The sequence below is a fragment of the Ailuropoda melanoleuca genome, chromosome 19 (genome assembly GCF_002007445.2).
Source record: "Ailuropoda melanoleuca isolate Jingjing chromosome 19, ASM200744v2, whole genome shotgun sequence".
Taxonomy (NCBI): domain Eukaryota; kingdom Metazoa; phylum Chordata; class Mammalia; order Carnivora; family Ursidae; genus Ailuropoda; species Ailuropoda melanoleuca.
In genome coordinates, this window is record NC_048236.1 from 29,813,806 (window position 1) to 29,834,748 (window position 20,943).

At 33.9% G+C, this 20,943-nt stretch overlaps 1 protein-coding gene across 1 annotated transcript in view; it reads right to left on the minus strand.

Moving 5' to 3' along the window:
- PHIP (pleckstrin homology domain interacting protein) overlaps window positions 1–20,943 on the minus strand; it is a 131,839-nt gene that overhangs the window by 27,290 nt on the left and 83,606 nt on the right. Inside the window, exons 20-26 of the mRNA XM_034648088.1 lie at window positions 16,269–16,409; window positions 13,883–13,959; window positions 11,400–11,631; window positions 5,819–5,938; window positions 4,019–4,126; window positions 3,358–3,482; window positions 3,145–3,227 (exon numbers count right to left, since the gene is read on the minus strand). Of these exons, the coding sequence (XP_034503979.1) occupies window positions 3,145–3,227; window positions 3,358–3,482; window positions 4,019–4,126; window positions 5,819–5,938; window positions 11,400–11,631; window positions 13,883–13,959; window positions 16,269–16,409 (886 nt within the window). The remainder of the gene's footprint in view (window positions 1–3,144; window positions 3,228–3,357; window positions 3,483–4,018; window positions 4,127–5,818; window positions 5,939–11,399; window positions 11,632–13,882; window positions 13,960–16,268; window positions 16,410–20,943) is intronic.

Below are 20,943 nucleotides of genomic sequence, written 5' to 3' on the forward strand. Positions count from 1 at the left end.
TTACATTTTATTAGGGTCGAGAGAAATTCACTCTTAGGTTAAACATTGTTATCAATCTAGAATTTTAAATTTATCATTAGGATTATGCCCAAACTCTTCATTCAAATAAAAGCATGGTTTAGATAATTTCTGCCCAACAAGTATTTATAGTCTATCTTTAATTTCTTGCTTTCTATAGGCAAGTTCTTCCAATCAAAACTCTAGGCTAAAAACAATAAAAAGAAAACATTCAACCTGCCTTCCTTCATGTCAATCATCCTGATGTTGTAACACTCATTTATACACTCACTTTCTCTTTTCTATAAAAACAAGAAAGTAACAAAAACAACTAATCTTTGTAAAATAGATAGCACTCCTTATGTTCCTTTCCTTACGCAACTGCATTCAGCTACTATCCTGCCACTAGAGCTACTTTCCCCAAAGACCCTAATAAACTATCTTCTTAGCTTCCCTCTGTGTCATATGAAAACTGTAAATCACTCTCTTTCTTTCTGCCACTCTTTCCTCTTCCTTGACCTTCACAGTATGGAGCGGTTTTTTAGGGTCTGAAAGCCGTGAGTTCAAATAACTTATCTGTGTGATTTCGAACAAATTAGTTATTTTAGAACTCATCTGAATTAAGTTTCATTTTCAAACCCATAAAGAGAAAAGTATTTGTTTATATTCTCATTTTTTACCAAAAAAGATTCAAAAGTTTATAGAAACATATAGCATAAAATGAATTGAAAATTTAAAAAATAAGATAAAATGTAATGACAAAAAGGGAAGTTGGGAGCCAGGAATAAGTTAATAGAACACAAGTGCATGTTGTCAAGTTATATTTTACTTTGAATGGGTATGCATTGGTGCCCAAATTTAGATTCAAAGCATTCTCACAGCCAATGCTAAGAGGGAAACATGATCTATTACCAGATAGAGTCTCTAACTGCTCTTCAGATACATATTAGTGACACTGAACTTAGTGAGAAGCTACCATATAATTAATAAACAGCATTCTTGACACCACTACAACCTTAAACATAATGAGTTTCAAAGAGCTATTTTTTATGATCCTACATACACTAATGACATTATGCTAAAGAGGAAGAACTGGATAATATATGTCTAACCACAATGAACAATACTACAGAAAGATAACGAAATTAAGCAGGGAATAGAGTACACCATTAGAGTAAGCTTTAAACATTTTAAATGGCTATCAGTAGGTAGATGCATATTTCCTTAGAAAAAATTATTAATCTATAGGCAGGGAAAAAAAAGCTACAATCCAGGTGAGAAAATTCCAATGCACATCCACCATTTGAAATATCGCTTTGATATGGCTTTGCTTGCCATATTTCTTTCCTTAGGTTGTTATCAGCTCATTTCTGGAATATTCCCAGATTCTGACTGCTAATATTTGTTCTGCAATTTATTGGCAGATGCATGTCTTTAAAAAAATAAAAATTTTTCAGTAACACATGTAAATAATTTAAAAAACAAGTGTACCAAAGGCTTATAATCAAAACAAAACAAAAAAAATCTTTAACTCTTGTAACTATTCCTTCTTAAATTTAAGATTTCTAAATAATGAGTACAGAGCTATTTCTTGACTCATCAGTTTTAGACATTAAGTATTGACCTCTCATATAATTGTATGTAATTATGTGTATTTTATTTAATCTATATCGTTTTTATTGTAACTGTAAATATCGTTTGCTACAGAGCCAAATAGTACACGATTTCCTTCTTCTAGAATTTTTATAATAACTGCTTCACTTTTTTTGTAATTGGTTTTCTCTGAATTTACAATTAAGTCTTCCTACGTGCTCTAACAGCTTAAACTATAAAACATTCTTCAACATAATTTCCAACAAAGTCAGATAGGTTAGGTAATTCATCAGTTCCATTTTCTTTCTTTCCTGAAGACTTTGCTCTTGGAGGACATCATCTTCTGAACTGGTCGTTTTACAGACTTGCTAGACAGATGCTATCCTGAGACTTCTATTGACTATTACTGGGAATTCATTTTGATTCTTTCCTATTCTGGATTTCCCGTCTCCTGGAGGGATTCCATGTCTTTTCCTTCCTTGGTTTATTCCCTTATTTGATAGAACACATCTTTCAAAGCTTCCAGAAAAATGGTGTAATGGAATTTATATGGAATATAAATTCTTTCTGATAACTCCCATGTCCCTAATTTTGATAACTTGCATTTTTCTAAGTTTTCTTTTTAGAGCACACATGTAAATTTCTTAAGTTTACTAAGACCAAACAAGACATATCACCATGCCAATCCCTTCTAATGGCACTGGAGGAGAGATGGACTGGCCTATCAACTGATGTGCTTTTTCAAACCAAATATGTCATATATGTACCACATCCCACTCCAAGATGACAAAGAGTAGCCCTGTCTGAAAATTTTTAAAAAAACCCAAAACTCTAATGAATTGCACATCCATATGAAAATAAATTAATGCATCTTAAATGCCTGGAAACTTTTAAGAACCAGTCCAAATTATTAAACATTTTGAACTGGAAGATGTCTTTTCTTCAAGTGTGAATTCTATTACCTTTTTAAATGAAAATTTAATTCAACACATAAAACACCTAAAGGAATAGCTATAAAGAATCTTATAAGAGTTACCAAATCTAAGAGCGAATATGTTTAGAATTTCAGCATCAACGAGATCAGGAGAATTGACCCTTGAACAATATAGGTTTGAACTGTGTAGGTCCACTTACACACGGATTTTTTTCCTGATATAATACTACAAATGCATTTTTTCTTATGATTTCTTAATAATATTTTTTGTCTAGCTTGCTTTATTGTAAGAATACTTATACAAAACACATGTTAATTGTGTATGTCATCACAGTAAGGCTTCTGGTCAAAAGTAGGCGATTAGGAGTTAACTCTTTGAGGAATTAAAAGTCATACACAGATTTTTGACTATGCAGGAGGTCAGCACTCCTAATCCTTGAGATGTTCAAGGGTCAACTATATTTTAAATACCTGACACTGTATCTTTGTATTTTGTTATTAACATTCCCACAAATGGCAAGAAGATTTATGATTATCTTTTTTCTGAATCATTAAAAATAGTAAATCACTTATTATATTAAAAATAACAAACATGTATGTCTTCTAAATAAATTACCTACCTATGTTCCACCGCCTATATTTTGCGTCATCAAACTGTTGTCTCAAGACGAGAAAATCTATAACATCAGGCATATCGTGGTATCTAATTACAAATAGAAACAAATTGATTAGCTCACATACCTAAAAATATCTAAAAGAAGTTAAAATGTATCTGAATCTTGAAAAACAATCTACAATACTAAGAAACCACTGCCTCTTTCAATAGTCCTTACTTCATGGTAAATGATCCGCCAGTCAGTTTACCAGTATCAGGATCTAGAAAAGCAAGTTTAAGGCAGCAAAGGGTAGGCAATCCCACTTCATACTTTATGCCAACTATTTTCATCAGTTCTTGTTCCTAAGATACAGAAAATAAACCATCTTCACAAAATAAATCACAAAATAAACTGATAAACATAATCAAAACATTTCTCCATTTCAATCTTGATCTAGGTGGTGGTAATTCTGTGCATGCAAAAATTTGTGGGCCTTTGTGAAGAATTTGTGTACTTTATAGTTAACAAATTATACCTCGATAAAAACTTTTTTAAAAAGGGAAAAATTTATTGAAATACAAGTATTCCAATATAGTTCCAAAGACCTCTACATAATTTTGAACTCTGGCTGTTAAATCTAGAAATACTTATTTACAAATATGAAGTTTACCCTAGACATCAGTGTTTTCACTATAATTACACTTCGTACTTATAAACTATCAGAATACCTAAATTCAATCTTGTGTTTCTTTGAAAATTAAATACCTCTTACTCTCTAGGATTGCTCCAATTAGAAAACCCATCTTCATGAAACAGTTTCTTACAGTGAAAAGAGTAACATTCAATACAATTTTCTACATTATCTAAAACTGCACCTTTTAAGTAATAAACAACATACCCGTAGTTCCATTTTATGCCATGGCTGTTTTTTGGGATTGATACTATAAATCTTATTTTTCCGGGCCATTTCAACATAAGCTTCATGTCCCTGTCGGAAGTAATAAACCTAAAAAGTAAATAAAGTCCCAATTTTAAACCTCGAATGTTTCCTTTACAAGATGCAATGTCTCAGCTAAAACTGCAAAGAGAGAATTTAATATCCTTTCAAAAGAAATTCTAATATTTTGATATTTTTTTCTTCTTTTCCTCAAGTTGTCCTACTGCCACTTAAAGTGTTCTAAATAACATTATTTTGGTTATACACTAAGAGGATAAAATGAGCAGTTTTTTTGTTTCACTGTTTTATTTTTGGATTCGAAACAAGTTGACCTATTAAGTTGTAACTAGGAGTTGTGATCAATTTGTTATTCGTGTATTTCGGTACCAAGTGGTTTGTACATATGCAGTAAACTTTGAAATGAAAAATGTATTTATATATATATATTTTATCATTATAAAGAGAGCAAGACATATATTTACCCTCATTTTATGAAGGTCAGATTTAAATGACACCTGACTACCATCCTGGTATCTATTGGTGTTTGACACAGTAGTCTGATACCAGGTATTCTTCCCACTACAAAAAAATAGTGGAGCTTGTTAAAAAAAAGTTATTAAAATTTTTTAATGCTATTAAGTTCTTAGGAACATTCTGGGATATCCATTATTCTACATACTTTTATTCTATTCATTAATATCACTATTGTTCCAGTTGTTTGAAATTTCACGCAAAGAAATAATGCTGAATGAGAATTTACCTGTTTAAGCATGAACAATTAAAAAGACAACTTAAACATTTTGAAAGAAAATTATTCAATAAGGATTCACACACTTTCTAGTTATCCTGAAATAACATATTAAATATAATTTAATTAAGCATTTTCTTGATGCTCAAGGACCTGTTAGGCTCTATCATTGTACTAAGTTACAACAATGTAGAAATGTTCTGTGCTCTTCAAGTCTTAAGTAGGGTGCCTGAATGAATTTTTTTCAGACTGCTCTTCAGAGTTACTCTTGCATTAAAATGTTTTTGTTTCCTTTTTTTTCACTGGCAACTGTCACTTGCCACTTTCTATTGCTAATAAGTGTTGTTTGCTAAAGAAGCTCATATAATGTACTTCCTAATTTATTACTGCCAATCTACTGGATACCAGATGACTCTGCTTAACACTTACGCATAAAATAAGAAGGCATGAACACTGGACAGGGAAATTTTGATCTAAGATCTTACATTTCCATTTCAAATTCATAAGTACACAGTCCAAAATGATGAACAAAGATATTTTCCTAAAAATGAAATATTTTTGATTCTAATAAATTTTTAAAAGATCTAATAAATTATAAACATTGTATTTAAAGGAGAACTTATCAAATAAAATTTAAAAAATGCTGAATTGCATTTTTCCTTCAACATGTTATGTATTTGAGCTTTAAGCTAAAAAAAGTATATTTTTAGAAAGAAAAAGAAAATTGGCAATAGAATTCGCTTATTAAAAGAAAAAATACCAGTTTTTAAAATGCTAATAGAATTTCCATTCTCTTATAATATTTAGTTTTGCTATTTATTGCAATATTTAGTGGCAAGTGGCCTCAAAAGAGCTTTCCTCCTAATTATACCTTTTCCATACACAGCTACAAACATCTAAAATGAGATATGAAACTTTATGAACCTGCTATTTTCTACAGTTTCAAGAGCTATTTAAAAAAGCTTAAAGATACTTCAAAGAAACAAAGACTGTTCTTAAAAGTTTAAAAGTACCTCATCACCCATCTGTGGCACAAATGGACATCTTCGGGGAATAGTATCTGTAATCCATGTTGAAGGTAACCATTCTTCTAATGTCAAACCATTTTCCGTTAGTTCTCCTACAGCCAATCTCTAAGAGTTTAGAACATTATAAAGTAATATTATCACAAAAGCAATCATCTCTCAATCTGTTAAAATACCCATAGGGGTATGTGGGTGGTGAAGCTGGTTAAGCATGTGACTCTTGGTTTCAGCTCCGGTCGTAATCTCGGGGTCCTGAGATTGAGGCCCATGTCAGGCTCCACGCTGAGTGTGGAGTCTGCTTAAGACTCTTTCTCTCTCTGCCCCTCCCCACTTTCTTGCTCCCTCAAACAAATAAATAAATCTTTAAAAAATAAAATAACTATAAAGGCGATTAAATAAAAGGGGAAGGAGATCTTTGAAAATATATATTAAGTATTAAAAACCCTTATTTATTTTTTTTTAAAGATTTTATTTATTTATTTGACAGAGATAGAAAGCCAGCAAGAGAGGGGACACAAGCAGGGGGAATGGGAGAGGAAGAAGCAGGCTCCCAGCAGAGGAGCCTGATGTGGAAGGCTTGATCCCAGAACGCCAGGATCACGCCCTGAGCCGAAGGCAGACGCTTAATGACTGCGCCACCCAGCGCCCCTAAAAACCCTTATTTTGGGGCTCCTGGGTGGCTCAGTCAGTTAAGCGTCTGCCTTCGGCTCAGGTCATGATCTCAGGGTCCTGAGATCAAGCCCCGCATCAGGCTCCCTGCTCAGCAGAGAGTCTGCTTCTCTCTCTCATTCTCCCTCTTTCTCAAATAAATAAAATCTTTTAAAGAAATTTTAAAAAAATTAAAAACCTTATTTTGGGAAGATGGCAGCAGTGGCAGTATAGTTATTCAATCTCTACAAATCACTGCAGAAAAAAAGAACTAGATAAACCAAAACCTTACAGACAACATTCAGAACAAAGACTAGGTGAACAAGATAGTCCCATAAACCCCAAAGTATAAGCTCTGTGCAACCTCCCTCTCAAAATCCTACCAGTTTTATCAGTATTTGTAACAAACCAAGCCATATTCAAGATTTTTCTTTTTCTTTTTTTAAATCATAGTCATGGTGTGTTAGTAAGAACTAATGAAATTTTCATCATATGGGCTGAGTAGTGGAAAACGCAGAAGGCTAACTGTTTCAGTGGGGTGGGCATTATATTTATACAAAGCCCAGGAATATTTTCTCCTCTTTTTGAAGTAGCCATTTCACACTTGGGTCATAATTAATTTCTAGAAAAAAAAAATTTCATCAGATTTTTTTTCCCCGCCAAACAAAATGTCATCAAGCCAGGTCCCTTACTTTTTTTTTTTTTTTAAGAGAGCTCTACACCCGATGTGGGGCTTGAACTCATGACCCTGAGATCAAGAGTGGCATGCTCTACTGACAGCCAGCCAGGTGCTCCCAGGTCCCTTACTCTAACTTCTGCGGCTAAATATAAAAACAGAACTCTGAGAAAAAGCTTTTTTAACTTTGCCCACAAGTGGCCATTACTGTCTGGATATTACCTTAGACTTAGGAAAAATGGACTTTCTAAGAGCCCTTGAAACCTAATGTTATTCATAAGAAGAGAAACTTCATGTAATTGACTAAAAATGTTTTAGTTTAGTGTTTGTACGTTAAGACTTCTAAATTTTATTCTCGTGTCTTTTAAAAAAGAAGGTAGTTATCATTGTGACTTAACACAAGTTCACTAAAAGAAATAACATCATGGGGCACCTGGGGGGCTCAGTCGTTGAGCGTCTGCCTTCAGCTCAGGGCGTGATCCCAGGGTTCTGGGATCGAGCCCCGCCCTGGGCTCCCTGCTCAGTGGGAGACCTGCTTCTCCCTCTCCCACTCCCCCTGCTTGTGTTCCCTCTCTCACCGTCTCTCTGTCAAATAAACAAAATCTTTAAAAAAAAAAAAAAAGAATGATCATAATGGAATATCAGAGAACACTGCTAACAGCTGTTACTCAATATTCATTTTCCTCTTCTTCCTACTAAACACAACTTGTTTCTCATTCAAACATATCAGGAGCACTCTATCTTTGAAGAGTGAGGGAGTGATAAAGGAGTTTGGCATTTACTATATGTGAGATAGATCCACTAGAGAATTTAGTCAAAAGAGTGAATAGAATCTGATTTTTAAAAGGCTCACTCTGGATGCATCAGAGCAGGGATTTGCAAATTATGGCCCAGGGTTCAAGTCCAGCTGCTTCTACTTTTATAAATCAAATTTTATTGGAACACAAGCCATATCCATTAATTTATGTATTGCCTATGGCTACTCTCAGGCTACAACAGCAGGGTAGTAGGTCCCAGAAAAAGTTTGTTAATCCCTACTTTAGTGAACAGAGCCTAGGGTGAAAGGGTGGAAGCAGGAAGACAGATGGAAGGCTAATGCAGTAATACAAAGGAGAGCTTATGGTGGCTCACACGCGTGTGACAGAAGTGGCAAAACAAACAAACAAACAAACACTCAAGTACTGAATGTATTTAGAAGACAGAGCCACAAAAATCCCCTGATGGACTGGATGTAGAATATGAGAGAAAAAGACTAAGGGTAACACCACAGTTTTGGTGTAAACTACTAAAAAAATTGTCAGTGTGAGAAGAGGAGGGCCTGAGAAGGGCAGAGGGGAAAACTTAGAAAATAAATTTTGTATGCGTTATTCTGAGGGACCAAGTCAGAGGATATTTGAAAAGTTAATTTATCCATTACTGAGCAACACTGTTACATGACAGAGTTAGAGCCACAGATTTTCAGTTTTATACATTGAGGTCATGAGTTAAAGTGTGTTTGAAAAAGGTTTCCTCTGACTTAATAAGAAAAGGTAGGAAAAAGTCTGAAAATGGTTAATTCCAGCCTCAATATGGGCTATAAATTGCACCAAAGATTTCTTCCCATAGGAAAATATCTAAATGGACTAAAATAGCTAACAACTCTTAAATGAAACCAGATAAGTTAGCTATTAAATAGGAATGATCATATTTATAACTCTAAGACTATGGTATGGCATAGTCAAGAATCAGTATGATACATCTTATTCCCCAATAATTCTTGGGAAACCTAGAATTTCTGGTTTAAGTAGATTTCTATCACATGGTACTTAAAACCACTTGGGCGACAAAATGCACTGAATATTCCTCAAAATTTCAGCCTCATAATTTGAAATTTTTTTAATTTTGGAGATACGGATAACTGATTTCTTTCCTTTCTATCAGTGGAAATTCTTCTAGGTCCACCTCACATTTTACATATTCTGGGAGCCTTACCTGAAACTCTAAGATGTCCTTATTTGATTTCTGAATTACATCTTTAAAATTAATCTGGCAATTAAACATATTCGATAATGTGGTAACTCTTTTTATCTTGGGGGATTCAAGCAACTTGTTAGTCACACATTGTTTTGAGAGTAAGCACTACGTCTTACACTTCTTTCATCCATTGTATTGCTTTATAAACTGTAAGCACTTAATAAAAAATTTATTGATCTGGTTTCCAGAGTTCCTAACAGCATGATGGACATATGTCAGATACATCTGAGATAACTTTACTGCATCTCTGGAGAATTTTTTTTTTTTTAAGAGACAGAGAGCATGAGTGAGGGGGTGGAGCAAGGGAGAGGGAGATCTTAATCAGGCTCCACGCCCGCTCAGCATAGAGCCTGACTTAGGGCTCAATCTCATTACCCTGAGATCATGACCTGAGCTGAAATCAAGGGCTGGATACTTAACCAGACTGAGCCACCTAGGCACCCCTGGAGAATTCTATTTTTAAATAAGCTTTTTTTTTGTATCTGCCTTACTGTTTTTTGCTTAATTTGAATACAATTAGCCAGATGGAAAATATTTTCATCCTTTCATACATGCAGTAAGTATTAATTACTTAATGATCTTTCAGTTACTTTCCAGCTTTACAATTCCATGCGTAAGAAGGGAAATATTGTGTTTATTTGGGATACAAGAAGACAAAGGAATAAGAACAATTCTGTCTACTCTTAAAGCCATTGGCAGACTAATACCAAACCATGTTAACAAAAACCAAACTAAAGGGAATAGTCTGTAATATCCTTACACTTCATGATATTTAAAGTTTGTCCCACAAAATTTTAGTGGCACACAGATCCTCTTATAATACTTCAAACAAAATAGTGAAATTAAAATATGCCAAACAGTAACAGTGGATCCAAATGTGGCATTGCATGAAGAAGCCCAAGGTGTTTAGTTTGTGCATAATTATCAAATCAAGAGGAATTAGGTGAAGTAAACTGCACTCTTGGGACAAAAAAAACCTATGTTCTCACAGGGATTTAAACACTGTAAAGTTCAAAAGGTCATCAAAACTGTCTTGAGATAAGAAAAAAAATAGCCAAATACAGGGCTAAATCAGTTTTTTTTTTAACCAAACTGTGTACCACATAAATAATGGGTTAACCTACTTTTATCATCACTGACAACACAGAAGAGAAAAATGTGGGCATATGTATGATATTCTCTTTGGTAAATCTTCCCCAGACCAAAGCAAAGGCGGTAACAAAAATAGTAGGCTGTGGAATCCAAATTAAAGTAATTCATAATTATAAAGCTGAAACAAATAAGGGCTCAAGTGAAGCAGATAAGATAAACACTTAAAACAGATGTATTCTTAAATTTTTCAAAGCTCTCTGGAGATAAAGACCTTCTTAGTCTCCTCAGTATTTACTTCCACATTTGACAACTTATATTTAATTCTAAAAATGAAAGAGGTCAAAAAAAAATCTTCCTTGTGTTTATTTAACCAAATATACTTTCCATTTATAGTTTTTTAGGGAATAGAAAACACGTCCCTTGTATTTCATTTACTTTAGAGCAAAAGTGAAATAGCTCTTATTTTTTAAAAGAATCCCATTTCCATAAGAGCTGACAGATCTTACTTCCATTAACATTTATTTCTTATGTTCTCTGATCTGTCTCAAATTATCCACAGACTAAAGAAGAAGTAATCAAACCAATACTATTACTGACACAAGGTCCGTCTAATTATGGCTCACATGCTCTGTAAATTAATGAAAGCTTGTTAACAGCAATGTCCTACTACTTTAGATTCATATTTGTCTAGTGGTCAACTATGACAAGTTCTGCCATTATTATTCCAGGTGATGCGCACTCTATGCTTTTTGGTTCTTTTCAAGCAATAACAATTAATAGGGATGGTTAAAAATAAAGGCAATTAAAAGATGAATAAAACTGTATGTTTTGTAATGTTGTTCTTTATATATACAAATGAATAAATTCCAAATTACCAAAAAAAAAAATCTGCTCATATTATACGATTAAATGCTCAATATTTAGAATATAATTCTATATGTGAATATCTTCACGTGCTAAACACTGAAAATTTGAGTAAATTAAATGTTTTGTTATAGTATATTCTACTACTGTGCACTTCGAAGTCTTTCCAATACTACTTGCTGGTACACCTCAACAATGTTTATGTGTATCAACAGCACTTTTAATATGGGTGCTTTTGTTTTCATAAAAAGCAATTTATATTAAAACAAAATCAACCTTTTGTTTCCTTTCTTTGGGCTTCTTTTTCTTTGGTGATATTTGTCCATCTTTTTCTTCATTTACTTTTTTCCTTTCTTTTTTAATCTGTTTTTGCTTCTGTTTTTCAGATTCTTCTTCTTCATCTGAACTGCTTTCTGCTTTCTTGGTTTTATGCTTAGGAATTTTCTTTGGTGGTTGCAGATTAATTCCTGCATCTGCTGTCCAGTCAGAATAATCACTCGAGTAGTCACTAGAAGGCAAAAAGGGATTTAAAAAACACATACACTAGATATACTGTGAGACTTTGTTTTATAAAAATGTAAAGAGATACTGCAATAAAGAATGAATACATACTAAATAAACTAAAAATATTTCCCTAACTTTCAACTCATCATCTTCTAAACAGTTTCTTAAAATTCTGTAGGCGTAACTAAAATATCTCAAAAAAAATTTCTAAGATAAAAAAGTCTACAGCTTTAATTGGACAATGATATTAAGTGCCTTGTAAAGATTTTAACAAAAATATTAATTTCTGAGTGCTGCATATGTTCAAAATATCATGGGGCATACAAAACTGAGCAGAGGGTCACTTTCCTCAATTCCAGGAACAGTACAAAGATAGTTTGGGATACTACAAGAGATATCAATACTGATGAAGAGACACAGGGATTACTTTTTTGAGAGGAGATGGGAGCTCTTGACCATGGGAACTCCAATGGTAGAGCGCTGCTGCCTTCATGATAGCTGAATATTAAATGGGGTGGGGTGGGGACTACCAGAAGTGTTCTGGCCCAGTAGGAAAACTGCTTGCAAATTGTATTCAGTATCTATGTATACGTTAGGTACATCTAACACTTCAAAGAATGACATGATTCTGAAAAATACAGGCCTTCGTATTTTATGTATCACTACCAACCATGTTTGCGTTTCTTTTCAGTTTACCTTTGAAAGACCTAAGTTTTAGGTCTGATGAACTGATGATGTTGCAAAATAATGAATCCAGTTATGTTATCTTCTGTTCTAATTTTAGTATATGAGAATATTACTTGATTCTGTACAATTTTAAAATATAAATGCTTTAAACAAATCTAAGTTATACTATGTTAAAATCAATAATTAGTTCTCCTATATTTAGTGAGGTATGACCTTACTCCTCCCTAAAGATTAACACTGAAAGGACAGATTTTTCTGGAGTTTTATTCTACTACCACCACCTCCTACCCCTGTCCTGAATGTTTTTACTAGGTATCTACAAATATCTCCCCAAGAATTATCATCATAGGTAAGAATCAATTAAGGTGCTTTCCAGTATGATTTCATGACTTCATTTTAACCTGAAAATCATTTTAAAGAATTTAAAAAATATTTTCAGACATTACACTGGATGCATGGGAATGCATCTACAGAGCAAACATCTATCCAAGAATAAGCTGTCCTCAACTTATAAGCATTTATTTATACATACTCCAGCCATGGTCACTATAAATGGCACCTGCTAAATGCTCACAGCTGCTACTCTCTGGAGTATCCAGCACTTACAGAAAATCTTCTGATGCTAGCACAGATCTAACTACAAACTGCAGAACCCATCTTCTTTATAACTGCTCTCATCTGCTGAAGCCACTAATGCTCTTTCCATATAAGAACCTCTATGTTGTCTCAGGGTTTGAGATATTCTACTTCCATTACTGAGAAAAAAGAAAGTGAGTTGTTCTTTTACTGCCCTGTTTCAAATATAGAAAACTACCAGACACAACTATGGGTATGAGAATATCATTACTGGGAGTCACTACTGTGGGAATAAGAAAGCCCTTGATTCAAACAGTGATATAAAGAATTCTTATAACCTCCACCTTTTGGTTTCTTTGGCAATTTTAAGAGCTACTGCTGACGGGCAATAAGTGTAAGGTGCTAAATATAATCACCATTCCCAAAGGCTTGGGAATGCTACTAAGACCTTACACAAGGTCAAAAAAGATCATCAGCCTTATAACAATGTGGATCTCTAGCATACATACAGGAGATAAAGGAATCCTCACTTACATGGTCAAATGGGGTAGGAATAACAGAAAGAGGAAAGCTTATTCTCATTGCTGGAAGAGATAACTTATCATTCAACAAATTAACACTATGTAAAATAGTTAATTTCACAAGATCTCATTACTTTCATAATTTAATGCTTATATATATCTCAAAACCAGTAATGTAATTAATTTGTGGTGCAGTATTACAAATAATAGTATTCAGACAATAAAATGTCAACTAAGAAGGCTAAAAGCATCATTTTGTAGATCTAGTTGCAATAACCAATATTTTTTTTTTATTATACAAATAAGTCAGAAAGAAAATCTCCTAAAATTTGGACACCTACAAAAAGATCTCTGAAGAAGAACCAACTTTAAACCCAAAGAGATTTTGAAATGTGTTGCTGAAAAAAGGAATTTTTAGCTTTCTGAAGATTTTATATTACAATGTAGAGAAATAGAAATTCATTGAATTACCTAGAACTACCATCACTGTGCCATGCTCTCTCTTCCTCTTCAGATGTTCCACCACTGACAGCAACAACTTCACCTTCCTAAGAAATATTTAATACGTGTTTTATTGTGTAATTTTACAAAATAACATTCTAGGATTACTAGAAAATATCAGTGATATCTAATAGTACCAATCACACTAGGATATTTACAACAATTAAAACCTGATTTTAACTGGTTGTAAAACACAGATCTTATATTTTAATACAACAAAATTATTAAATGTATCCAACAGAAAATGTATCCAATGAAACAATACCTATTAATACTGGATTCAGAGCAATCTTTCAGATTATTAACATATTGAGAAGCTTAAATTAGGAGTTTACATTTTATTTATCATTATTATTAAAATTAGCTTTATTACACACAAAAAAGAATATTTCAACTTTGGTATTAAACAAGTGGTAGAGGATTAAAAACTACTCAAACACTGTTTCTCTTTAGTAAATATTCTCTGCTCAATGTAGGACAATGCAGTGAAGCCATCTTCTTTGTAAAAATTGTTTTTTGGGGTCACAATATTTTATTCAATTTCTCCCTTGCTCAAATAAAATTTTATACTCCAATAAAAATAACAGCTCAAATTAATTAAGTTTTTACTATATTACAGACACTATTCTAAGCATATGTACACATCATCCCATTTGATCTAGATAAAACACTACTGGTGATAGGGAGCACCTATTTAAACAGAAGAAATTAAAGCTTAGAAAGGTTAAGAAATTTACCCTGGACAGCACAATTAATGAGCAACTAAGCTACTCCAAAGTTTAGACTACTCTTCACAATAATGGTTCAGTGTTATTACTTGCTGGGCACATTCACAGAATTTTTCAAAATGATAATGGAATGTATTCCTTTATTAATTAAATAAAACAGCATATCTTGGGAGAAAAGTTTTCTCTTTTTGATTTTAATAATGAAGAATGTGTATTACACAGCTATTCCACAAAGTTTTGAAAACTAAGCAAATATGAAAAGATCAAAATCCAACAGTAAATTTTATTTAGCAAATTTAATCTCTGCTCAATATAACTAAAAAAAAAGAATGTAAACAGATGATCTGATTATTCCCATCCTTACTGTATATACTACTTCTTTAAAGGGAGAGAAATGTACTTCTATATTTTTAGTACAAAATTAAAAGGTACTATACAGAAGTACAAAATATTTGAACCAAAAAAAAAAAAAAAACAGGATTCTTTCCATTAGTTAATATAAAGTGCTCAAGATAATATTCTGTTCTCAATGTACTCCTCTAGAAATTTATTTAATTGCTCTAAAAGGATGTTAAAATATAAGCAAATTAGTTTTGAAGACAAATGAAGGATTTAGCGAACTTTTTATGTAACAGATGTACCTGGAAATACATAAGGTTCTAAATAAACTGAATCATACCAAATCTTTCAAAACTAAAGAAACATTTTATAGAGAGAAATAACTAGCTTACATATATTTTATGTTTTATGTGTATATCTAAACTGTCATGTATCAAATTTATGTTATTAGTATATCTGGTCTTTTTACCAGATTGGACATATCATTTTTACCTGATCATTCTATGACCTAAAGTCACTGGAGAATAACTTTTCAGTTGTGGTTAGCATACTCTCAATTTTGTTGCCATGCCTATAGAGAATATACTCAGAGAATTTCCATATATGCCTAACATTGCTTCGTAAATGTATATATAATAGTCAATAAGATCAGAGTCTTTGACCTAACTGGGGGAGGGCGTGACCAGGGCGGGCGGGCGGAACGAAGATGTTGTTAAGCATTTAATAAGATTAAGCTGTGATTACAAATTGATTGCCTTTGTTGAAAGAATATGTAATGTAGTAGGTACAATGACATTTATGGGAATAACTATAAGGAAAATTTAAAATAAATTGAAAAGTCATAAACTGGTACAGAGATCAAAAACTAACCAAAATTACCAAAGGTCTATTAATTAGTTATTATAGTTATAGACTATAGCTTCAAGGTACTATTTTCAAAGCTTGGTTTTAGAGTAAAAGGACCCTGGGTTTAATTCTTGCTCTACCATTTCATAGTTAGGTACACAGGTAATCTAAACATCTTTGAACCTCAGATTCCTCACACGTAAAATAGGAATAATTAATTCATATGCATTTGTTTTGTGAATTTGACATTATGAATATGTGTGCCATGCCTGGAACATACAAAACAGGTCTTCAGTAAATGGAAGCTATCACTATCATTTAAGACCCAGAAATACCATTTTTGAGTTACATCCATAAATACATCAATGAATACAAAGAATAACAGTCATACTAAAAAAAAAAGTTAAACTGGAAACAAATTTATAAATGTGCTGAGATCTTACATCTGAAGAACTAGTGCCATTTTCTATCTCTTCTGAAGGTCTAGGAGTCTCCTCCAAAGCAGATCTTGTACGGTAATTGTGTTGATTTGCCTGCTGCCGTTTGGATTCTCCAAGATCCAGGAAATGCTCATGAGCATGATTCTGGAAAAAGTAAATTAAATTTATTTAAAGTAGGATTAACAAGCATGCTTTTTACTTTGTAAGTTGTATATTTTTTAATTATAAAAAAATCCATTCATATTGAAGATAATCATGTAAGTGGACCCTGGTACCAATTCAAATATTTTAACATTACATTAAGTTAAACCACAGCTTTGTGATATGTTGAAATTCACTTGCTGGTTTAATAAGTTATAAAAAAATTTTTTTTTTCTGATTAAGTGATACAGACTAAAGGATTCATAATAACAGACTAACAAATTCTCCTATACCCACGCTAACGTATAGAACAGATAAAAGAGAGGACCATGAACTGTGAGGCCATACGTAACAGGCAGAGGCAAAACGGAAACCAAAATGGTGGTCACAAAACTACCCTGCCACTATGAGGCTAGGACACCAGTTGGCTATCTCTCTTTTGCTACAGAATGAATATAGCAAATGAGAACACAATTAACGATCATCAAAAAAATTGATAAAGTCCAACATGGTAACAGAAATGAACAAACTCAACAAACACAAGAATTCACACCTGGAAAAAAAAAACAAACAAACTTGTGTCTATATAAAAAAAGAATAAAGATTACTTTCAAAAAAAGACTGACATCAGATTTATATATACAATATATTATAAATACACATCACACAATAAGAAAATCTTTCAAGTGACAAAAGAACTTCAGATCTATAACTATATCCTCACTTTTGTTTTTTCCTTCTCATTAAACTTTGTTTTAATGGGTCTCAAAATTCTGTGACCGATTTCTGGCCAAGTTGTTTACATTAAAAAGTACTGACTGATTGATTCACTTATTTATTATTTTGAAGATCTATTTATTTATTTTAGAGGGAGAGCACAAGCGGGAGAGAGAGAGAGAGAGAGAGGATCTCAAGCAGACTGCACTGAGCATGGAGCCCAACTTGGGGCTCAATCTCATCACCCTGAGATCATGACCCGAGCCAAAAGAAGAGTAAGACACTTAACCGATTGCATCACCCAGGTGTCCCTAAAAAATACTGATTTAAAAACTAATTATCTTTTTTTTTTTTTTAAAGATTTTTTAATGTATGTATTCAACAGAGATAGAGACAGCCAGCAAGAGAGGGAACACAAGCAGGGGGAGTGGGAGAGGAAGAAGCAGGCTCATAGCGGAAGAGCCTGATGCGGGGCTCGATCCCACAACGCTGGGATCACGCCCTGAGCCGAAGGCAGACGCTTAACTTAACTGCTGTGCCACCCAGGCGCCCCTAAAAACTAATTATCTTAAAACTGCTACATACACAAACCAAATGGTTCTTTTCTTCAAGGTTTTATGATGCCATTATCACTAAACGGTTTCCTAATTAAATGGTGGATAGAGACAAATAGTTCTGAGATCACTCTTCTACCACCAATCAAGACAGGGTGGCAGGTATTATGGATAATATTCATTTAGCCTTCTGAGCTTTCTGGGCAGACTTGGTGACCTTGGCAGCTCCAGCAGCCTTTTTGTCCACTGCTTTGTTTACACCCATAGCAACTGTCTTATGTCACAAAGAGCCAAATGGCTCCGACGAGGACAGTCAGAGAAGCTCTCAACACACATGGGCCTGCCAGGAACTATATCAACTATGGCAGCATCGACAGATTTCAAGAATTCAGGGCCATCTATCAGCTTCCTCCCAGAACAGCAATCAATCTTCTTCTTTGGCCTAGCAAACTTGCAAGCAATGTGAAGCTGTGTGACAATTCAGTATAGGTGTATAGCCAGCACTGATTTGGCCTGGATGACTCAAGATACTAGATAACCTGAGCTGCGAAGCCAGCTGCTTCCATTGGTGGGTCGTTTTTGCTGTCAGCAGCTACACTGTCATGGCAAGCATCTTCTATAAACATGTTCTTGACACGAAAGCCACATTAGCCCCAGAAGAGCTTCACTCAAAGCTTCATGGTGCACACATTTCAACAAACTTTACTATAATTGTAATGGTAACTGGAGCAAAGGTGACCACCATGCCCTGTCTGAGAATACCCGTCACCACTTGGCCCATAGGGGCAGCACCAATACCATCCAATTTTGTGGACATCATGGAGGAACAGGCACAAGTGTCTGTCGGTTGGATGAGTTGGTGGCAAGATGTCCATAACTACATATAGCATGGTTCCACTGGCGCTGTCACCTTTACGGGTAGACTTTACATCCCTTGAACCAATGCACATTAGCACTTATTTCTAGCATGTACCATTCTGACCAGAAATAGGAATAAATGTTACTGTGTGGAGATTATAGCACATTTTCTCAATATAGGTGCTGATTCCTCAAAGATTTGTTCATAAATCTCCTTCTGGCTATGGGTGCTCAATGGAATTCATTTGTTAACAACAAATAAGAAGTGTAACATTAGTCAAGTTATGTTCGTTTGTGGGCGATTTTTTCTCTCCAGAAACTTTTAGAATATTGTTTTGTTTTCAAATCTTATTATTATAATTAATGTACTTAGTTGAGGTTTTTTAAAATTTTAAATTCTGTATTATTTTTTCCTTATTTATCCTGTTTGACACATGATACCTTTTCCTATTTATCCTCTTTGGCACACGAGCCAGAGGTTAATTTTAGGAAATTCTGGTTCATTATTTTTTCAACCCTTTCCTTCCTCTGTATTTTCTCTTCTTCAAAGATTCATTAAATACTGGCTATACCACTAACATTGTGTGTTCTCTCTACATATATCCACATACCCATTACATAAATACATATGTTTGCTTTTCAGATTTCCCTTATTCTTTCCATCATTTCATCCCTTGTTGATACATTCTGGGAGAGTTCTTCAACTTGACATTCCAGCTTAGTAACTCATTTTTCATTCTTCTAGTCAAGTCATCCACTGAGTTCTCTATTTCAATAATGATGTGTTTCATTCCAATTTACCTAGTAGGAGCCTCTCCAGAACGGCTTTTTCTGATACTTCCAATATCCCCTCCTGGCTCTAAGAATATGCTATTTCAAATATCTGTACTGTGCAGCATTCCATTAGTTTCCCTATGTAAGTCATGCAAATCCATCTACAGTGTGGTTTTGTTCTATCATGGTTTGGCTTCACAAGTGTGTTAGGGTGCTAATATTGCACTAAGGAGGAGAGAGAAAAGAGCAAAAAATCTAGGTCTTGCTTTGCACTCCTAAAACAGATTCTGGATGTTCACTTCAAGAACTATATAATACTGCAATCTGAGTTCAACCATTCCCTTTTCCTCCATCCACCTCCACTCTCCGGTTCCTTCTCCACAACCAGTATTGTCACAAGAACCCCACCCTCACTTCAGCCCTACTCTTGTCTGAACAGCTGCTAGTAACAGCCAAGCGAAACAAAAGACATTTCCACTTACAAGACATTTCCACATACAAGGATGTAAGATTCACTTTACCTGGATTTTCTCTAAAAGGATCACTGAAGGGCTCTCTAATTTTGTAGAAATTTTGGGAAATACGTAAAGGTATAAAAAGGATATACTGTTCAACTACAATCATAAATTTTGAGTAATATGTGAAGAACGTAATGTACACCTGTTTCTTTCATCTAACATAAATATATTTACCTACAATTCAAATGCATTTAATTAAAAACTGGTATTCGTTCCATTTTGTAAAGCTTTCTCAATTTCATATTTCTTGAGGATAAATTCCATGTCAAAGACATTAATGTTTTTAATGCTTTCATAAATAATATGGTGGAAGGGAAAGCTGGCTGTCAACCAACAACTGTTCTCTTTTTGCACACACACACAAATTTTCTTCGTCAGAATTTCATATGACTAAAATTCTGCCCAATGGGATATGTGGCACAATGTTGCAGAGCAACTTCAAGGAATGTTCCTCAATAGAGCGTATGTGCCCTCTGCACTTTCCTTATTGACTTGATCCTCCATCCTTCAACCTTAAATGAGAAAGCTGATATCTTGAGGCAGGAATTCAAATTCACACCCAAGAGAATCAGAAAAATGAAAGAGCTTCAGTTCTCAACACCAACATCATCATACTGGGTCTGGACTAACCGACTGAGGCTTTTCTATCAGAGATAAATATTATAACCATTTATTTAAACCACTGCAATTTTGGAACCAAACCTGCCACTAAAAATCGTATTATTACTATTATTATAACTGTTTTCTCAGCAATTTTTGTTATTTATACTTCCTACCTGCGCAGTATCTTTTATTTTTAGAAGAAAAAATCATTGGAACTCTGAGATGAAAGATGGCCATCTCATAATTTTTACACCCATAGGTTTGTTTTCAAACCTTTATTTTCATAAAATTTGAAAAACAAAAAATAAGGTCATAAACATTACTGTTCTACTTGTTTTTTTTTTTTTTTAAGATTTTATTTATTTATTCGACAGAGATAGAGACAGCCAACAAGAGAGGGAACACAAGCAGAGGGAGTGGGAGAGGAAGAAGCAGGCTCATAGCGGAGGAGCCTGATGTGGGGCTCAATCCCATAACGCCGGGATCACGCCCTGAGCCAAAGGCAGACACTTA